This window comes from Vulpes vulpes, chromosome 15 (assembly GCF_048418805.1).
Source record: "Vulpes vulpes isolate BD-2025 chromosome 15, VulVul3, whole genome shotgun sequence".
Lineage (NCBI taxonomy): Eukaryota > Metazoa > Chordata > Mammalia > Carnivora > Canidae > Vulpes > Vulpes vulpes.
Window position 1 is genome coordinate 112,897,055 of NC_132794.1, and position 20,540 is coordinate 112,917,594.

General features: G+C 52.3%; 1 protein-coding gene across 15 annotated transcripts in view; it reads right to left on the reverse strand.

Moving 5' to 3' along the window:
- The window catches only part of C15H10orf90 (chromosome 15 C10orf90 homolog), a 214,569-nt gene that overhangs the window by 2,175 nt on the left and 191,854 nt on the right, over positions 1-20,540 (reverse strand). For 14 of the 15 annotated variants that reach the window (XM_072740388.1, XM_072740390.1, XM_072740393.1 and 11 more), the window contains 3 exons: positions 17,753-17,940; positions 15,363-15,540; positions 2,425-2,488 (listed from right to left, as the gene is read on the reverse strand). In XM_072740388.1, the coding sequence (XP_072596489.1) occupies positions 2,425-2,488; positions 15,363-15,540; positions 17,753-17,940 (430 nt within the window). The remainder of the gene's footprint in view (positions 1-2,424; positions 2,489-15,362; positions 15,541-17,752; positions 17,941-20,540) is intronic. The other variant, XM_072740394.1, reaches the window with a different exon arrangement.

Consider the following 20,540-nt stretch of genomic DNA (forward strand, 5'->3'; position numbering starts at 1 on the left):
CAGTGCCCATCACCCAGTTACCCCATCCCCCCTACCCACCTCTTCTGCAGTCCTTTGTTTGTTTCCCAGAGTTAGGAGTATATTGAGGAAGGCAAGCCCCAGCGAGGATGGCAGACTGTGTAAAGTCCCTCAGCTGGCTAAGGGTGGGCTGGGATTCGAAGCTCGGACTCTCTATGCACCGCTCTCCCCCAACCATGTAGCATAAAGCGTCTGGGAAATGCTTGTTCCACTGATATGGTGTGAATGAGTAAATAAACACACACAGTTTCCATGTCCAGGAACTATTCTGGAAAGGGCCAGGGACATAGACGATAAGGAATCAGTAGGAAAGCTGAATGTCCCAAAGCTCCACAGTGGAAATCCCTTCAGATGCAGAAGGCTGTCTTCTGGATACGAACCATCTGAATCGTGTGGGCAGCTTAAGATAAAAATTCCTGGGGATCCCTGGGTGGCGCAGCGGTTTGGCGCCTGCCTTTGGCCCAGGGCGTGATCCTGGAGACCCGGGATCAAATCCCACATCAGGCTCCTGGTGCATGGAGCCTGCTTCTCCCTCTGCCTGTGTCTCTGCCTCTCTCTCTCTCTCTCTCTCTCTCTCTGTGACTATCATAAAAATAAATAAAAATTAAAAAAAAAAATTCCTAGGTGTCACTCCTGGAGTGTCTGATGTAGTATTTTGTTAAAAGGGCTTCCTAAATAAATTATGGTACATCCATACCATGCCCCACTCAGCAGATAAAACCAATGAGAAAAATCATCTATGCCTGTATCTTTTGACACAGAAAGAACTCACATATTATAAAGCAAAAAAAGTAAGCTATGGGAAAATAATTTATATGGTATGACCCCACTTATGATTTAAAATTAGATAATTGTAGACGTACAAATAAAAGTCAGTTTCCAAGCAGAGAGAAAGGCCAAGAAGAATACACAGAAGGTGATAACTGTGGGTCTTGGGGAAAGGACTGGGCTCAGGGAAGTGGGGTAGGAGGTGGGAGGGGAAGACAGTGGACTTAGACAGACTTCAGCTTTTTCTCTACTGTTTGAGTTTTTAAAATGAAAATGTGATTTAACAATACAACTAATGACAAAGAATACAAAAGAAAAGAAAGGTCCAGTGTGATTGTGGGTGAGTGAAGTCTGAGAGCCAGGGTCAGAGCCCACCCAGGACTTAGTGAAAACCCAAGTATGGACTCCATCCAGGGCATGCCCCATAACCTAGCTCCTGAACCCTCCCTGAGCCTCAGTTTCCTCTTCTGGAAAGCCACAGGGCCATCCTGTCGACCCTGAATGCTGCTTTGAGATCTAGCATTTTCATTGCAAGGCTCTGAAATAGCAGCTTTGGGTTTAGGGACCGGGAGGGGAAGATTCAGCTGAATTTTCTCGCAAAATTGAAGAAAGAACACAACTCTGCACTTCTCAAACAGCAAGTCTGAAAACCCAGTGGCCCCTCAGTGCCCCCAGTTAGAACGCCGTGAATCCGTGAATCAGGTGGCTAATAGGATGCTCCCCTTCTTGTCACTTCCACTCTTTGACTTACAAAGGGCCCCCCCGCCCCCACTGCAGATGATCGAAGTTGGCCAATTATCATGGAAACAATTCGGTCATGCTAAAAGCAGAGATTTTTGTGCCTGGACTGTGGAGAAATATATTCTTCCTATTTCAGCGGTTTTCCTAAGCTCGCTATCAATTGGGTGTAATTAGTAGAGTGCGTCCCAGTGCTAGATACTTTACTATAAACAAATGACATTTTACTTGCATGAACTTGGCCAACACTGCTGAGTTCTTGCCTTTCGGGTAGGAGGCCAGGGCTCAGAAAGAATGGCCGCCTTTGTGTGCATCAGGTCGGTGAAATTGTGGGGGTCTGGAATCGCAAGCAGCCAAGCAGAACAGGGGAGTTTGCACCAGCAGGGCCGCCAGGCCCGCCGGGGATGCAGCGTCAGGAAGGCCAGCGTGTGGCCCGCGGTGGCTTTGCTGGCTCCCATGTGCCACAGGCTTCCAAGTCTGGACTCTCTTTTTGCAGGCTCTGCTACTGTCAAGGCCCTCAGGAGAAACCGCCTCTCTCCTCATAAAATCACCTTCAAAGGTGCACGGCGACACACAGCACCTGCCCACAGAGACGATGAGCGTGTGCAGAAGCATTCCCATTACGAGTCTGGGGATCTCTTAGAGACCAATTACTGGACCAGTTCAGAATCCAAGACCCACCGCTTTCCTAAGGCTTTTCCAAGAACGGCATTAACATTCAGAGGTGCAATTGGACAACTATACTTCTCTTAGCCAGCTTTTCAAACTCACGGCCAAGAAGACCTCAAGACATTAAAGTTGGACCTGGAAATAGTGACTCCTCTGGACAGCGCCTGGACGCATCAGACACCCTCCCCCGCCTCCCCCCACAGTTTTCGATCTCACACGATAACCAAGTACCTTTTAGATCGCATGTGCATCTCCTTCTCTGAAATGTACCTTTCTTTGGGTTTGAACAAGTTATCTGGAATGAAAGAGAAAGAGGATTAATTTTGGAAGGTATGGATAAGGCACATTCTAGAGAAACACTACAGTGGACTTAGTACACACTTTGCTACTGATGCTCAGTCTAAGCCCCGCCCTGCTGCAGGTACTGCAGGACATAGTAGACACTCAGACACCATAAACGGTTATATTAAAATTGACAACCAATAGATTGGTCTTGGCAATAAATACAGGCATGAAGCGCAAGGTTAGCATCTAACATACTTTGCAGACAGTGACCCTCGAGTGTGCTCAGATAGCAATAGTCACGGTGCGCAGGGTGGGCAGCGCCAATGTGGCGCAAAAATGTGCTTAAGTGTCACCCTGGGTGCAGGGCTCTGGGTGTCAGGTGAAAGATCTCCACACTAGGCTCTTGTCTCGAAGGACAAGGACATCTCCCCGCTATCACTAGAGCATTTTGAGAGCAGGAGTGGACACTCACAACCGGGGCCCTTGGTCAGGGACACTCAACCTTGGCATCCATTCTCCTGCAGGACTACCCACTTCTAATCACTATGAGTCTGGAATGTTTTTCATTGTAAGTCCATGTTACTAATCACAATGATGCTTACAGATGGCACACTTGAGCGCGTTATAAATACATTTTTAAAAAATAGTGAATACCCTCCTGCAATAATGTCATCTCCCACAAGGCTCTTGACCCTAAAGACTGGCCAAGAGTCTGCCACACAAAAATCCTCTTGGGGTACGTGTTGCATGGAATACCTCTGAGAAGCTGCCACACTTGCTGGAACACCTGGACGGGGACCAGGTCCCCTCCTCCACTGAGCACAAGCAGGCAGACACCTCAGCATCCTAGCTAAGTATCACAGAGTTGAAGTGGATTCCCTGTGATCCCCAGTGAAGACCTCACATGTTCCTATCAATCTCCTCCTGGGGGGCCTGTCCCCCCACTCAGCGCTCCTGTGGAGTCACGCAAGACCTCTCGGGCTTGCAGAATTCTCCACGAATATACACGAGGGTGGGGTAGAGACAGGAATTCTAATGAATTTCTCCCCTCTAGAGAAAGAAAACACAGCTACTGATTTACAAACTGGAAACAACAGGGTGGCTGAGCTTGGAGTCTAGTTACTGAACATGAGTGGAAAAAATGGCACCATTACTTAACTTCAAAGATAAGATTCCAAGGAGGAATAGGAGACAAAAGAAAAAAAAATCAGAAGAATTTTCTCAGCTAAGGGAAAACGTCCCCAGTGTTTGGAAAGGCATGAGAGAAAGAAGCAGTGAACATCACCATTGCACCCACCCTTGGCTTTCGCCCCAGAAAGAAAAGCTTCAGAAACATCCCGATGACTTTCCCAAAGACATAGGGCGTCACCTTAAGGCGACCAGGTCTTGGGAAAGCGGTTGTGTGACTTTGAAGACTCCCACTCAGGCCAGGAGAAGGAACCTCTACAAAAAATTAAGAGTCGAGCCTGGATTAGCTTTCCTCAGGAGGGACTCGAGATTAGGGCACGGTCAACCCAGACAGATAATGGTGCTCCCAAGGAATACAAACGTCACAAGCCGTATCCGTGATATTTTTTATAATCTTAATCCAATGGTTTGTGGTGTACTCTGGGAAATTCGTTGGTTTTTTGTTTTGTTTTTTAAGTTTGTTTCTCTAGAGCACCTGATATCACAAAGCAGCTTTGGTTTTATTTCCAAGAGGAAACAAAAGCAAATGTGAGCTCTTTGGCACCTCCACTGTTTTGTTTTCTGGGCTCTCCGTGGCCTGCTGTGCCTCAGCAGGAATTGAAATTCGGGGCCCAGCAGCCCACATTAGGTGCAAAAGAAGTAGGTCCGGCATCCAAGCTGGTCGGGCCCTCCTGGGCTGGTGGGCTCCACCCACACTCTGGGAAAGTGCTCCTTAGTTGCTGACTTAAAGGTTTCATACCACCACCGAGCCCATCTGATGAATAGAGAGACCAAAGAGAGAAGCAGGGGTTCTGGGCGCCTGAAGGTAGTTGTTTGAAGTAAAGCAAGTGGCTTGCTGATCGCTCTCAACCTCACCAGAGTACATAGAACTCTACGTGGCTCTCAGAGGGGGGAAGGAGAGGGGAGAAATGGCACATCAGACATGGGGGGGGGTCCTTGTTATTATTGATAACAATACTCCTAGCACTTATTGGATGCTTCCCTATGTGATCTTCATACCAACCCTGTGACTTGCTCATGATTTTCCATATTTTAGGATTGGGGAAATCTGAGGTCAAAGGGCTATTTCCTGTTCAGGTTCATGAAGTGAAAGAGTGAATGGCAGAGCTGGGTTTCAGCCCGAATTAGTCCAGCCCTGTCCACAGGTGCTCTTAACCTCAGAACACTGCCACCGACTCGTGTTGCAGAATCCACATACTGGAAGCCCTGATAATGCCAGTCCACTTCCCAGGAGGCCAACCCCAAATGTGTTTCTCTTGTACTCCTTCCTCCTACATCTAATGAGCAACTACTACATCACCAGGGGTTGCTCAGAAGAAAGGTAAGATCCTACCATCATGAACCTCATTTGTTGGGGGGGGGGGGTGTTTAGATGATTAACAAACTGGCCACAAAGTATCAGGCAAGTGCTCGGAAGGAAATGAAATGTGATCACATGGTAAAGGGGGGTTGGGGCGGTGGGGGGAAGAGATATTGAAACCAGAACCCAGATGAACCTAGGACCAGCTGTGGGAGGCTCTGGGAGAAGGGGGTCAGTGGGGAGAACCAGTGAGGGCCACAATGGATGCAGTGTGAGGGAGGGAGGGCTCGAGGCATGAGGCAAAGTCAGGCCAGCAGGTGACACAAGATCAAAGACAGCACCACTACCCACCCCCCTGCCCGGCACACCTCCTGAGAGCCTCCCGGGGACTGTGAGCACCGTGCCCGAGCGTGGGCACTGGAAATGTAAACCAGAATCTCCAGACTATGCTACTGTGCACCCAAACTGGGAACCACCTGTACTGGGTTTTGTAAGCCAGCTTAAGGGGCTTTGTAAGCCTGGTAAGGAGTATTTCTTCAAAGTGAGAGAGATAAATATTTTTTAAAGGAGGGGGGGCACCTGGGTGGCTCAGCACTTAAGTGTCTGCCTTTAGCTCAGGGCATGATCCTGGGATCCTGGGATGGAGTCCCACATCGGGCTCCCCGCAAGGAGCCTGCTTCTCCCTCTGCCTGTGTCTCTGCCTCTCTCTGTGTCTCTCATGAATAAATGAATAAAATAAAATAAAATAAAGTGAGCGAGATGGAGAACCACGTGGGGTTCTAACCAGGAGATCTGATTAGTGTTGGTAAAATCTGGCCAGCGGCTGTTCATAAACTCAGATGGAGGAGCCACAGACAGGCCCTGGGGAGGGAATCAGGCACCTGGAGGGGGAGCTAGAGAGGGCAGTGCTCCGAGGGCGAAGTTGGTGGGCTCTGGCTTCACCGACACTGCCTGTGGGCGAAGCGAGTGGTGGGCTGGGAGAGGATGGGGACGACTTCCAGACTGTGGGCTGGAGCGACTGTTCCCCAGATGCCTGCTAGGCTTCCACCCCTTTGGGGTGTCTACAGTAGAGACATGAAGGTCACTAAGACCAAGGGCTTAAAGCCTAGGGTGAGAGCTAGAAAAATAAGGCCTTTGGGAGCCGGGACCAATGGTCTACATTGGGGCGGAGGGCTCCTGGGGGAGTGGGCAGCCCTTGGGGGCAGGAACAGGGCTGGGGGGGCTTGGCAGGAGGAGAAAGCAGAGCTGAATCTTAGTATGGCAAATCGAACTTCAATTAAAAAAAAAAAAGAGCTGACACTGACGGTGGGGGGAGGAAGGGTGGCCCAGGGGGGGGGGGGGGGATGTCGCAGAACCACGGGCACCTGTGTGCAGCAAGAATCGGTTCTTCAAGCCCCCGTGCGACAGGATCCACTGAGGGCCTCATTTCGTGGAATGGAAACCACCCTGCATGCGCTTTGTTTAAAAAAAAAAAAAATACTGCAAAGCCGCCTCTATCAATTCTCTTTGAATGAAATTCTGCCTTTATGAAATTAAAGTGACTGGTGAGAACAATTTGCAGCCTGCTTATGGGCCGTTTATGGATTTTCCTTGAAGCGTTGTTATTGCAATTCACTGATAGGGAGCGAGGAGAACCCTGGTTGTATTTACCTTTCATTAACACTCAAAGAGAGGAGGTTTGGGGTTTGTTTTCAGTTTTTTCAATAAAATTTCTAAGGTAAATTGCCCATTTCTGTATTTCTGCAAAATCCCCCCCCCCCCCCCCCCCCCCCGAATCTGTTGTGTCTGGCTCATTCTTGTCTCGAAGCCAGGGGGCCTGTTGATAATTTAATTCGGCAAGGCCAGACACACTTAACCCCTTGCCTGTTTCAAAGTTGGCCAATAACAAGCTACCAAGATCTTGGTGCCCCTGAGGCTGCTCTGGGGGGGTGGGGCGTGGAGTCAGAGCTGAGTCCCGATACCCCATCGGTCCCTGTAAACACACGTGCTTATTAATAACCCTCGCCTCCTACGTGTGTGAACACGCACACACACACACACAAGGGGACAGGTGGCCTTCACCTTGTATCTCCAGGAGGCAGCAAGGATCAGCCAGTCGCCAGCATGATTGGTTGTTTATGGGCCTGGGGTGGTTCTCCCTCCACACGGGGCCCTATCTACGGCTCTGACTGCAAAGCTTCATTTTCCCTATTGAGCAAGTAATCTAAATGATAATCAAGTCCATGCTGGATTTATTACTACAGCTCCCTCCCAGGAGCTTGTTCTCTGCAGTCACCCTGAGCACTTTGAAGAATCCTTCAGGTCCTTGCTCCCCCCACCTGAGAAACCCCCAAAACCAAGAGATGCCTGTTGGAGAGAATCCAGCATAGAGCCAATAAACCACTTTGGAGTGTCGATACCAAGTCTACACCTCTCGGCATCTTCTGTGAAACATTGGGTCTATCGAAAAAGAATGCAGATGGGGTGCGGGTTTTGAGGGGGCGGTTCTCTGACAGATTTTCCCTAACAAAGGACCCCAGTATCTTTGCTTTCTGAGATCACAAGGCCATTGAGCAGCTGGCCATCCTTTCGGCTGGAGTGCTTACATCATGGCTTTCAAGAGTTAAATGCAATCCCTTGCACATCATTTCTATTCAGCTCACTTTGGTGGCACCTCTAATCTGCCTGACACAGGCAACAGCGGAGTGGTCTAGCTTGGGCTAATTAGCCTCCCGAAATTAAATGGTACACACGGCACCGCACAAAGGCGAGTGGAAAGATATTTCAGTGCCTTGCCTCCGAAGTGCTCTTGCGATGATAAAATCCTGTGCTGGATAAACATTCTCATTTTTCTCAGATCATTTCTGGCCTTCGGTGGAATCCTGCTCTGAATGGCAGTTCCACAGGGTAGGCAGGCTGCTCCAGGTCCTGGATGGTGGTGGCGGCTGCACAGATGCTGGCGTTGACATGCAAATGATGCTCGGCTCAATTACCACCCAGCTACACCAGAGAGGGGCTGATGTCAGAGCTGGAAAACGCAGCGAGGCTCTCCCATCCTTCCGGCGAAGGGACGCAGCATCAAGAGCTCAAGGATACACCAGAGGTCTCCAGGGATGCCAACTTCTCTCCGCAGGTACTAAGGTATGAAGTCCGCTGGTTACACAAGTGACTCGGTCTGTTGGTGGAGAGCTCAGTCCCCGTGCAGAGTTTTGTCCTGGGGCAGAGAGCCGGGCAGGGATGCTGGTGGTGACAACAGCCCGCCAACACCACCAGCAGCCCACGAGACTCCCCGCAAATCTTCATAATGGGAGAGCCCTTGGTGGGGCCCAGGGGCCGCAACTTCAGCTCCCCCAGCGAGAGGAACCAGATCCCCAAGGCCAACATGTCTACGAAGAACATTTGTGGAAAGATGTGGAGTCTTCATGCCATCCCTGGTTTTATCCTGTGCTTGGACCAAGAGCAGCCAGCCAAGTCCCCCCACCTCCCTCCCTGCTCCTTCAGGGTCTTTTGCTATGTGATTCCAGACTTGGCTTATAGCTCCTGCCAGGCCAGCTCTCTTCCCAAGTGGCCCTGACTCCTTAGTGACAAAGTGGGGGATGGATTTTTTCTACTCTGCTTCCTCACCCTCCCAACACCCTTGGCTCCTTTCCATCCATGCTCCATCCCTATGGCCAAAGACGACAAATGTTAATATTTCTATGTATTATCTGGTTATTCCTCAAAGGCCCAGCAAACGACGAAGGGGCCCAAGGCTCTCTGCTGGCTCTCATGAAAGCCACGAGGACCGCAGAGGAAGGCAAGCCTGTATCACTGGTTACCTCTCCTCTGCATCACTCCTACTTAAGCTCTTGGTATAGATAACGCCCACTCTTGCCATTATTTTAGAGTCACATTTGTGAAATACTTTCCAAAGGGACTATGACTGGCTCCTTTCCTCTGATGGACTTTGTGCTGGGTACCAGCATGATGGCATGGTTACGGGTGCCGGGGGAACCTACATGGAGACAGGTCTAGACAGAGCCTGTCAACGGACAAGCTTCCAATGAGGCAAAGCAGACCACAGACCGTGAAGGTGGCACCAAACTCTATGGCCCAGAGGCCACCAGGGCCCTCAACCCTTGCTTCCTGGCACTACTAGACCAAAGGATACAAGTAAGGAGAGTAAGACCCCCATTCCACAATCCCAGGTTTCTGTGGGAAATGGGAGACTTAAACTCCAGGAGGTGGGGTTTCCTTAGCAAAGCACGGTAGATAGTTCCATAAGCAGAGAGTCCTAGAGCGGTATTTCCAAAGTGGACTCTCGAGAATTGGATAAAAGCATTTCCAAGGTTGAAAAAGTATAGGGGGAACAGGGTCAAACTAATGTAAGCAGTCTTCGTTGTTGCACAACTTATGGGTGCCTTTGACAGTCATAATCATCAGTTTTCAAAATTAGTGTTTATACCTACAGCATAGCAATTAATCTATCTCAAAAAGACAATCTGCTCTACTTTCCCCACATTTCCCTTAAAAATGTGTGTGTTCAACAGCAAGTTTAAATTACTCATTTAAAGGGACTTTAACAATGGCTCAAATCACACACTTCACTGTAAAACAGCAACAGTTAGTGAAAGTCTGAAAGATTAACTGTTGATATGAGAGTCATTGTTTGTTCCAATTCCAGGGTTTGCCAGCATTTTTTAGGGAACCACAAAATACGGTGATTTACAGATGATGAATAAACTTTCCTTCCCATTGCCAAGTAGATTTATATACTCAGTGTCACTGCAAGGTTTACTACTAAACTGCATCGTGAGATAAAAGGAAAATCATTTGGAAAATAAAATCCAGACAATTGGGAAAAGGAATCTCCCATAAAGTGATTTTTTTTCTCCTTACCGCTCTGTAATTCCTGTTTCCACCTTGAACTATTTTCATTGGAAACAGCACTGTCCTTCTAACCGACAGACGTAAATTGGTCTTTTTCTCCCACGTTTCTTAAAAAGAAACAAAACACCTTTATCATCGGCCTGTGAAGGACACCATAATAGCGCACTTGGAAAGATCTTTGAATCAGGGAAACAGTCTCTTAGCTAAACCGTGCTGCTTGTTTTCTTTGCAGAACTGATGAAGTAACAATGACTTTTATCTGATAAGCACATTTAAAAATTCCTTTGTGAGTAATATTGGGAGAACTACCCCCCCCCCAAATATTTATTCAGATGTTTTATGGGAGAACATTCGCGAGATCAGACCAGGCGGACCAGCCGTGGACCACGCGGCCGGGGCTCAGCTTAGCTGCATGATGAACAGCACATTTTTATGACTGCGATGACTTCCCTGCCATCTCATATCTGCTGGGTCATTTCTCCAGCTCGACGCTCTGGGAATGCAAATTCATTTTAATACTTTGCTCTGGCCAAGATCATCAGTGAAGGCAGATCTGCTGGAGGAGGAATTCTGCGGTGCCTTCCAGAGAATTCCGTTCCTCTACTGGTCCGTGATCTGAATGGCTCTGACTTGGATCACCTTGGGAAGTGTGGATAATGCAATTCAGATGAATTCAGTCTGTTTTGCTACGTGCAGCAGAGCAGCCCAGAGTGACTCAGTGCGGGGTGTGCCCATTGGTGCTTACCGTCTAGGGGAGCTTTACGAGCATCCCCACCTGACCGTAAGCCAGGGTAGAGAAGGTAAGAAGGTTGGGGATCCAGAGACATACAAGAGCCATGAGCCCTCACAAGGCAGGATGAGGTGGGGGCAGGGGACGGGATGGGAAAATCAGGGAGAGCTTCATGGAAGGAGGGGACATGCCTCATGGGTTTTCTAGGCATTTTCAGGTTAGGGGGATAGTGTGAGTGGGTCACCAGCAGGATCCCGATAGGCAGAGAGCAGAGAGACAGAAGCAGCCAGGACTGCGTGAGAGCACGGCGGGACTCCCATGACCATGCAGGTCAGGCATTATGGGAACCAGAAGGAAGGGCCTTGGGAATAAGAGGTTAAGGAAGATGCTGGACTTAGGCGGAGCCAATGAGGTGAGGCAGCATTTTATAGGGCAGAGACAAGGAGAGACAGACAAGGCTTCTCTCAGGTGCTTCCGGAACCCTGATGCAAGGACAGACAGCTAAGGACACCAACTGGGAAGCCTGGGAGGTGGGCAGAGTCAGGCCAGGAGGGGCCCAGGTCATGGGGTCAGGATGAAATCCAGGGGGAGCTCTGGGCTGGACTCCCAGGCTGGGGGGCTGCAGCGGGAACAGGCCGGAGCCACACCCTGGTCAGCAGGCGGTGGTGAGGGCACCGCTGATGGAGCACCTACAGGCTACAGAGGCGCTGCCTACACCTGACGCTCTCTGTTCATCCCGCCCCTCACTCATCCTATTAGGCAGAAGCGATGACTTATTCTGAAACACTCCAAGTTAGGGACCAACCCCCAGGCCCCTGGGAGCCAGGTAGTGATGTCAGGGAAGGCGGGGGATGGCCCTGAGACTAGAGGTCCATGGTCTCCTCCTTCCTCCTCCTGCTTCCTTGGCTCTCACCTTCTCTCCCCCACGACTCAGCAGTCACTACCTTACATTGATTCCATCACCTCAAAAGCTGTCCCATCTGTCACCGTCCTGGATCCCGCTGCCCTGCCCAAGGCCTGCCCATCCCGTCCTGCCCTGGCCTCAGCTCTTGACCTTCGAATAAGGTTCAACTTGGAAGCAGCATACATGATCCCCGTTAGCCCTCCTGGGCTCCTCTGTGGCCCGTCTGCCACCCCGTCGGCCCACACCCCCACTCCGCAGTTCCATCCAAGCTGACCCAACACCTCACGCACCCCCATCCCGCTGCACCTGCTCTGCGCCTCGATGAGCCAACGCGGCCCCAGCCCAGCACACTTCGGAGGTCTCCCCATCCGAAGCGCCCACCAGCCCCAAGTGGCGCTTCTCCCTGTGTTTCCTCCCCCACGAGCTGGGGAGGTCCGTGAGACCAGGGGCTGTACCTGGCACACTGTGAGTTCCCAAGAAAGTTTCGCTAAGTGACAGAGGAGCAAAGTCCCATGTCACTGCCGCAGCCACATCACGGTGGGCCACACCACGGGGGCTCCGGGCCAGGAAAGGAACATACGCGTGTGCTGACTCTGATTCAACCCACAGCCGGCGAGTAGTAGAGACAGGCAGGTGGAGACAGGCCTTCATAAGGCTACTCGCTTCCTGGTCTCCCTGGAGTCTCAGCTGCTCATGAATGTCCCCATCTACCAGCGGGGAGCCCGATTACCTGTCCCACACCTGTCCACCTGTCCGCGTGCACGCACACGTGCGGCCCGGCCCTGAACCCTGAAAACTGCTCGGCATTCATGGGTCAACAGGAAGCAGAGCCGGCGCCCTGGCCCTCGCTGTCAGCAGGCCTGCCGCTGAGATGCCGTTGTCCCGGCAGCCCCCGGCCGGCCAGGCACCTGTTAGCCACCAGAGCGCCCACCTGAGCCTCTCAGGTGCGTCCCCGACACCAGACTGCTGTGCAAATCCCGGCGACGGGAGGCAGCTAGCCCAGCTCGGAAAGCCCACCCACCCACCCGCCTGCCTGCCTGCCTTCCTTCCTTCCTTTCCTTTCCTTCCTTCCTTCCTTCCTTCCTTCCAGCCGACGTCTTGACGCTGTAGCCACAGCTCGTTCACGCATATGATTTATTAACTAATTTAGCATGTAAGGAAAACATCTGCATTTCGCTTTTATCATCTTGCCAGCAGACAGGCTGAAGACAAGATGTGTACCGTAGACTTGTTTAATGGGGCCCTAAACACTCCCTCTCCCTTGCACGAGGCTCCGGTTTCCAAAGTTGTCTGATTTCACTGACCTAACACAAACAAACAGCAGCATAAAGCTCTCATCGACACATAAATATGGCAGGGACGGGCAGTGGCCATAAAACCCCTGCCCCAAAGTCCTGCCCACAGCATCCTAGTGGCTGTGGCTACCTCCAAGCTGGGGGGGACAAAAAGGTATTTAAACTATTGACTGGTTATTAAAACCATTGACTGGGTCCGATCACCCTTTAATATAGACGATTTCAAGATATTCATTTAAAGTGAATTTTGGGGACGCCTGGGTGGTTCAGCGATTGAGGGTCTGCCTTTGGCTCAGGGCACGATCCTGGGATCCGGGATCGAGTCCCACATCGGGCTCCCCAAAGGGAGTCTGCTTGTTCTCTGCCTGTGTCCCTGCCTCTCTCTCTGTGCCTCTCATAAATAAATAAAATCCTTTTAAAAAAAATAAAGTGAATTTTGTTTAAAGATTTCATTTAACATGAACTTGTAAGCAGACCTGTTGAGGGGGAAATGCCACAGTTGGACAATGTAGTGCTGAGAATACCGTCTCCCCAAAAATACATGTTCAGGTTCTCACCCCCCACTCAACCTGTTTTTGTGAATTAACTTGGAAACAGGGTCCTGGCATACGCGTATAAGTTAGAATGGGTGACAGTGGATGAGGGTGGACCCCGATCCAGCGACTGGTGTCCTCCTAAGATGAGGAAATTCGAATACAAAGACACACAGACAAGGGCAGGTGGCCACGTAAAGAATGAGGCAGAGAACGCAGTGATGCATCTGTAAGCCAAGGAACACCAAGGATTGCCAGAAGCCACCAGAAGCTAGGACGCAGGCCTAGCATGAACGCTCCCTCTGAGCATCCAGAAGAAAACCAGCCATTTAGACCCCCTGATTTTGCACTTTTGGCCCCTGGACTCTGAGACAACACATTTCTACTACTTTAGCCACCCGGCCTGTGGTCACTTGTTAAAGCAGCTCGAGGAGGGACCAAAGGGCATCTCTCCAATAGTGGAGATGATGGTCATCCTAGAGCATCTGGCACCCACAGCTGGAAGGCCCAGGGGACAAGGAACCCTGCGCCGCTGCTGACGAATGGCCCCACATGGAAGACACTCCATGTCTCTGGGTCCCCATTTCTTCCTGCGCAAAGTAAAGCTAAAACTAATCTTCCCGACTAAAAAGGAAGCTAATCAGATGCCATTTTTTTGCACATGAATCTGCCGAGGTCAACGGCGGCGCTGTTTCGTGTTTGTTGTCATTTTCTAACAAGCAAGATCTTCAGAAATGTCGAGGCCAAGTGGCCCACCCATCACGAGCACCCTGGCAGCCCTTCCCAGGACAAGCGCAGACATCCAAGGGCTCAGGGGGCTCCCACTTGCGGCTGACGGTTGGTCCCTCGTGGTAACCTGAGAAGTCTGCTCCTGAACCCAAAGTTCTCTTGGTCGAGCCAGCAGAGAGTTTAGTCCCCAGGAGAACACACCCAAATCCAGCCAGGCAGCTTGAAAACGCTGGTGAGACACATTGTCAAAGAGGGAAAGTCTTTGCATGTTCATTTTGTTGGTTTTTTTTTTTTTAATTTTTTGAAAAAGCGTGCTGGAAAATGTCACTGGGAAGGAACAGCAAAATCCTCTGCCACGAGAAGGATGACCGTTGCCCGGGGTCTTAGGACTTGCAGCGCCATGGGTGGATGAAGGGGACGGCCTGCCCACGGGCCACAGAGGTCAGAGGGTATCCTGGCATCACACCCCTTGGTCTCTGTCACCCAGGCTCCCCTACGCTGTTTGTAATGTTTGCTAAGCTGCATTTTATTGAATATGCTTATTTCCCTAGAGGACTTTTATTCAGATTTATACCCATGATTTCACCTCCTGGGGGCCAGCACGTTTTGCTAGGAAGAAAGCTCTTGTTCCTCTGTCCAAAGGAATAAAAGGAGGTTTCCCCAGGCCTCCAGATTTTCAGATTTGAGTTGGCAGTTTTGCTCTCATCTCTTGTTATTCTTGCTGCTTTAATAGCCTGTTTATAAGGTCCGAGAAGAAAGGACCAAGGCCCGTCTGGCTCCCCGCGCCATCCGCAGCTCCCAGCAGGGTGCCTGGCCCAGAGAAGATTCCTGAGAACTCCCTGTCTAGCGAGCCTATGCGTGCCGCCCCTCCCCGGGGTCAGCGCGACACCAGCCCCACCGCGTTTGGAAAGCTGGGCATCCGCTCCCGGAGCTCACAGCGGGAAAGGGGGTTCCAGATGACGAATGTTGATGTAGACAAGCTGGAATCGACCTCGCGCCCGGAGATCTGTTTTGCAATCTATAAAGGGCAGAGGGGATCTCTTGCAAATGTCTGTTGGGAGCCAAGAATGTGAACTTGCTACCCTGGCGGCTGCAGGCGTGTGGCTTCCTGCCCAGCTCCGGAGGTGCGTTCGTGTCCAAGTGCGTTCTGCTGAACCCAGTGCCCCACACGAGCGCCCAGCACGGGGTGGCTCCCGGAGCAGGCTTTAGGATATTGGGGTTCGGGCGTGTGCGGCAAACCCGAGGCTGCTGCAAGTCAGGGGTAGCATTTGCACCATCACTGTGGGTGAAGGTCCCGGCCCCTCAGGCCCCCCTACCCCCCAGCCTCACCTGCCCTCCCAAGCCACCTGTAGCTTACCACTAAGGGGGTGGGGAACCGTGAACTGCTTCTTGTTGGTGCGGACGGGAAAGAGGGTCTGCTTCTGCCCCAGGTTCTCCTTCCGCTGCGCTTTTCTCTGCTGTACCATATGTTCTAGCTTCTTTAGCCGCTCTTGGGAGCGCGAAATGAACTGGGGTTTACGGGTTTCCAGTGCTTCCTAAAAACAGCATGAAGATATTTTACCTTTTTAATAGAAGTGACACAGACAACACACCCCTCTGATTTGGTCAGGAAGCTGATCGAAAGGACCACGTTCAGAGACCAACAGCCACGGCCGTGAGCACACCCCGACTTTCTGCTGCTGCCTCCTGTCAAGACTGTAGGAGACGTGTCATGAGGACACAGGTCCTGCGGGTCAGCCCCGGCCAGCACCGAGGGCCCCCTGGTCACCGACAGTGAGAGGGCACACTGCCACCCACCCCTCCTTCCCTGGCCACCCATTCAATCTCCAAAGGACCAAAATCCAAGTGCCCCGAATTGCATATTCCAAAGACACATGGGTGGGGAAAGAAAGGAAGGGATTATGAGTCACTCGCTTCTGCTGGGGGTTGGAAGCCTCACACACAGACTCAGATCCTCCACCCAGTGCAAAATACGTGCCTTTTCAGGAGAAACCGTAATCCTGGCTAATGGGAACGTCTATTCCCAGGATGACAAAGTTGGCAAAGTATCTTTGCCTCTGCAAACTGGTTTTTTTTTTTTTTTTAAGATTTTATTTATTCATGAGAGACACAGAGAAAGAGACAGAGACACAAGCAGAGGGAGAAGCAGGCTCCATGCAGGGAGCCCGACGTGGGACTCAATCCCAGGACCCCGGGGTCACCCCCTGGGCCAAAGGCAGGCGCTCAACAGCTGAGCCCCCCGGGGGCCCCTGCAAACTGGCCCTGCAAGCTTCACGGAGGGATGTCTGCGTGGCCCCGTTGCCCCTCAGCACGCTCCCCGCTCCACCCCTGCCCTAATCCATGTACTCGGGTCCACGGATGCGTTCCACTCCGTGTCAGACACTGGGCTCTGAGCTCTAGGTGTCTCTGGGAACCCCCACGTTGACTCTGGAAGGCAGGTCTGTTTACCCCCATTCGACAGATGCGCAACCCGAGGCTCGTTGCAGTTGGGTGGATCTGAGAGCCGCCCCCCCTTTTTTCCACACTGACTTCCATGGTCTTCACCCGCTATTCCGTGGAAACCTCCGGCCGGTGCTCCGCCCCTGGGGTAGGAGCCCACCACACCCCCAGTTAGAGCTCCAGCTCGCCCGGGAAGCTCTGGCCTGTCTTCCCCTCCAGCCTGAGCATCGTGGAACCTCACAGTCCGCCTCATACAACTGATTCGCACGCACTTAGGGCCACGCTGGGCCATGTCTCACCCACACTGGATCCCTCGCGGCCACTGCTCTGCGCCCCCCACCCCGCACAGCAGGTGCTCGGCAGAGGCTCTCCTGCTGCACTGCCGTCGCGGGCCTGTTCCTCCGCCCCAGTCCTCTCCCAGCCCTTTGGGAGGCCAGGTTGCGGGGATGGGGGTGCAGCTCAGGTGCTGTGGCAGGAGGAGGGTCCTCTTGGCCAGCTGGTCTCCATGGCACCATCCCTCGGTCCCAGGCACATGGGGCTGCACAGACAGCCCCCGGGAACAGCCCTCTAGCCCATGGCTGCTTCGGGGGCATCGGGAGTCTCTCACCATGGACCCACGGAGGACCCCGGGGGGCGGGGACCAGCCGATGGCACCATCTCCACATCTGCAGGGAGGTGTGTGACATACCGGGTACTTTCCTAGACAGGGTGTCTCATTATACAACATGCTGCTGGCTGGGGCTTTCTCAGAGTTGTCTGCCCTTCTAATCCTTATCTCTCTATAATTTTGAACTTTAAAAAACGTGTACATATTACTTTTACAACCAGGAACAGACACCAAATGAAAGCTTTCATATCCTTGAGCTCATGGCCATGTGATTTAGGGCAACCTCCTTCATCTTTCCAAAGCTTAATATCCTTACACGAGGATGAAATCATAGGGGCCCTACCCCTACCCCTACCCCAGAGGGGGGCTGCGAGGATGGAACGCTCTGATGCCTATGAAGCGACCTGCCCTGCATCACCCATAAGTTCTCAAGATGTGTTGTCCCTGCCGTGATCATTGTCACTAGGGGTATTACGTGATCCTCCTTCCAGCCCAGCAGAGTAGACATCGTTTCTCCATCACTCACACGGTGAGACGGAGGCCCAGAAAGGCTAGGGGACCTGCCCAGAGTCACACAGCCATTATATGAAGGGGAGTCAAGCCTCCAGTCTCAGAGGTGGAAGCGACATCGTGCCCCACGGACTCTCCGGGGAAAGGTGTCCCTTCGGTCGGGATCAAGCCGGGTGCACAGAGGGCCTTACCTGCAGGGTCAAGGAGCCTACAGGTGTTCGCTGACCCTCAGAATGGTCTTCAGACAGGTCAGGGGTCTCTGGTGGCTCAGGGGGCGCTGGTTTGGGGGGTGCCGGTTCAGGGGGTGCCGGCTCGGGCTCCTCCTCACTCTTCCTGCATTCTTTTATTTTCACAACCAAGTCACAGCACTTGTAATCCCCTGGGAGAGAAGATTTAGAATCCCATTTAGAGGGGCAGCAAGATTTTCTCCTGGCTCCTCAGAGCCACGAGACACAGAAAACAACTTGGAAAGTAGAAACACCAGTGGGTTATTAATGGGCCTCGTTAAGTCGACAAGATCCTGCTTCAACAGCCCCCACCGCTCCCCCTCCCCACCCCCCCCCCAACTGCCCTGGTCACAGGCAGGAATGTCTGTGGGTAGCCAGACTTCGCGACCGGCTAATTACGCCGTGGAGGTATTCCCTCGGCTTCCAGGGCTCAGAATGTCTTTGTTCACAGTGAAAAGAAACTTTTCTATTCTGGGCCTCATATTAAGTGTGTCCTGTACAATTATTGCAGCTCAGTTGTTTGGGGACAGTGTATTAATTTATCTTCTGTTTGCTACGCTAATGATGTAAGACAGAAAAATGGTGTTCAATTATTTATCCCTCCCCTTCATTTGCCAGAGACTACCACTGGCTTTACATGTATAATTGGAACGATCTGTCTCTCGATGCTGGATCTGGCCCCTTCCCGAGGCCATCCTGACATTCCCTTGTGGCAAAGGTCAGGGGACACATCGATTCAATAGCACTTCAGGCAGGGCGGCCTCTGGCCTGTGGAAGGAGGGACTGATGTGTATTCACTGACCAACGGCTCCATCAGGGACACACTGTCCCTTCTGTCCCCGTGTCCCCCCAACACAGCCTCCCCAGCCCTGCAACTCAATAGCGTCTTACTCCTCATCCACATGCCCTCCCATAGCCACAAAGCCCCTTTGATTCCCAGGCCCGGTGACCTCCGACCTGCAGGCCGAGCCCACATCCATCGGAAGCGGCCCCCCTTCCCAAAGCAGCTCCATCCCGCAGCTCTGTGTTCCCGCAGAACACGCTGCACACACCCAGCGGCAGGGTCATAACAGGACGTGTTAACCTCACACGCCTGTGTCACTCGAGGGCGGTGGCACCATGTCACATCCACCCCGCATCCCTCATGGGAGCAGCCTGGGAGCCCTCTGGCTCTGTCGGGAGAGGAGACGTGGCCCTCGGGAGGCCCACCTGGCCCCAGGTTCCATCTCTACGGTCCCCTGAATCTCTGACCTGAAGCCCCTTCCAGAACAGCCACCTCTCCTGCCTGGACCCTCTCCGGCCGGAACCCGCGGGCCTCTCTCTGTGCAAAACCCACCCACGCTCCCGAAGGCCTCCAAGTGCCGCAGGCAGACCAGACTCCGGGTAGCTCGTTCACGGGGGATGGCCCACTTCCAACTCTCGCCTTTCACTCTCTACCACCAACTTAGAGGCTCCCAAGGCATTCTCTTCCATTCCTTCAGGCATTTGCTCCTGTTCTTTTTGGAGGATTTCCCTGTTGCCCCCCCCCCCCCCGCCCCATCCCTGCTTTCAGCCCAACCGACCTGCCCCCATATCCATCCCCCAAGTCCCCTGCTGCTGGAGTTAACTCCACCTCCCCCCACACTCTTCCCCTTTCTTGCCGTGAACTTCCTCCTGGCTCAGCTCATCCACAGGGACGCCACAGGGCCTTAGATCCTTTCCCACCTGCACCCCACCACCAGGCCCCGCAACCCGAGGCCGGTGCAGGCACGCCCACCTTCATCGGTGCTCACATCAGTGCTCCCTAGTATTGTGAAACTCTCCACGACTGTGGCCTCTCCTCCCCAGTCTGTGCTCCTCCTCGGAGTCTTGGGGGTCTCAGCCCCCAGCCCTACCCTCTCCCTTTCTTCCCCCTGATCCCCCACCATCCAGTAGGCAATCTCTTTCGGAGTAAATCTAATTCGATCTCTGTCCTTCAAGGGCTTGGCCCTACCTTTGGTCCAAGCCCCCTGAGTGGGTTTTAAGGACGTTCCAACTTGACCGCATGACCTCAGACTCCCACTAAGCCCCTCCCCTGTCCCCGGCACTCTGGCCCTTTGGATCCCAAATCAACCACATCCTTTCCATCAACTCTTTGCTGTGTGTGTGCCCTTCCCCCAGTCTGCAGTGTTCTTCACCCTCAGGTCTGATTTATAAGCATCCAATTGGCTTTCAAACCCCTGCTTGGGATCATTTCCTCAAGGGGGAGGTCTCGCCCAGCCCCTCCCTGGAGCCCCTGTGGCCACCTGCAGCTTCCTGACTGCTCAGCACACAGGTAGGATCCTGGTGTCTCCAGCCCTGGGCTGACACCACCTGGAAGGTAGGGAGCTCTGAGCACAGTGAGTGGCACGCGGTAGGTGTGCATACAGTAGGTATTTAATAAATGCTTCTTTCATGTATTAATGGAAGAGGAGCAAGGGATTAACTCAGCTCCCAAGTGAAATCAGTTTTAATCAACTACCATAGCCATTTTAACCTTTCTATCCCAACGCCATATAACCTGGTGGGTTTCTTTCTCTCCTCATCCAGAGCAAAGTTTGGGAAAACCTTCAGAGCAACAGGAGATCTAAATTCTCTCGTTGAAAACTGGGCACCACAGATCTCTTTTCTATTCTACCTTTATATTCCTTTATAGATCAGTGCTCACTGCAGTAGGAGTAGGGGTCAGCTGCTTGGCCTTTAGGGAAGGGATGGCCTGGCTGGAATTCCTGGTTCCCTTCCTCTGGGCGAGGGT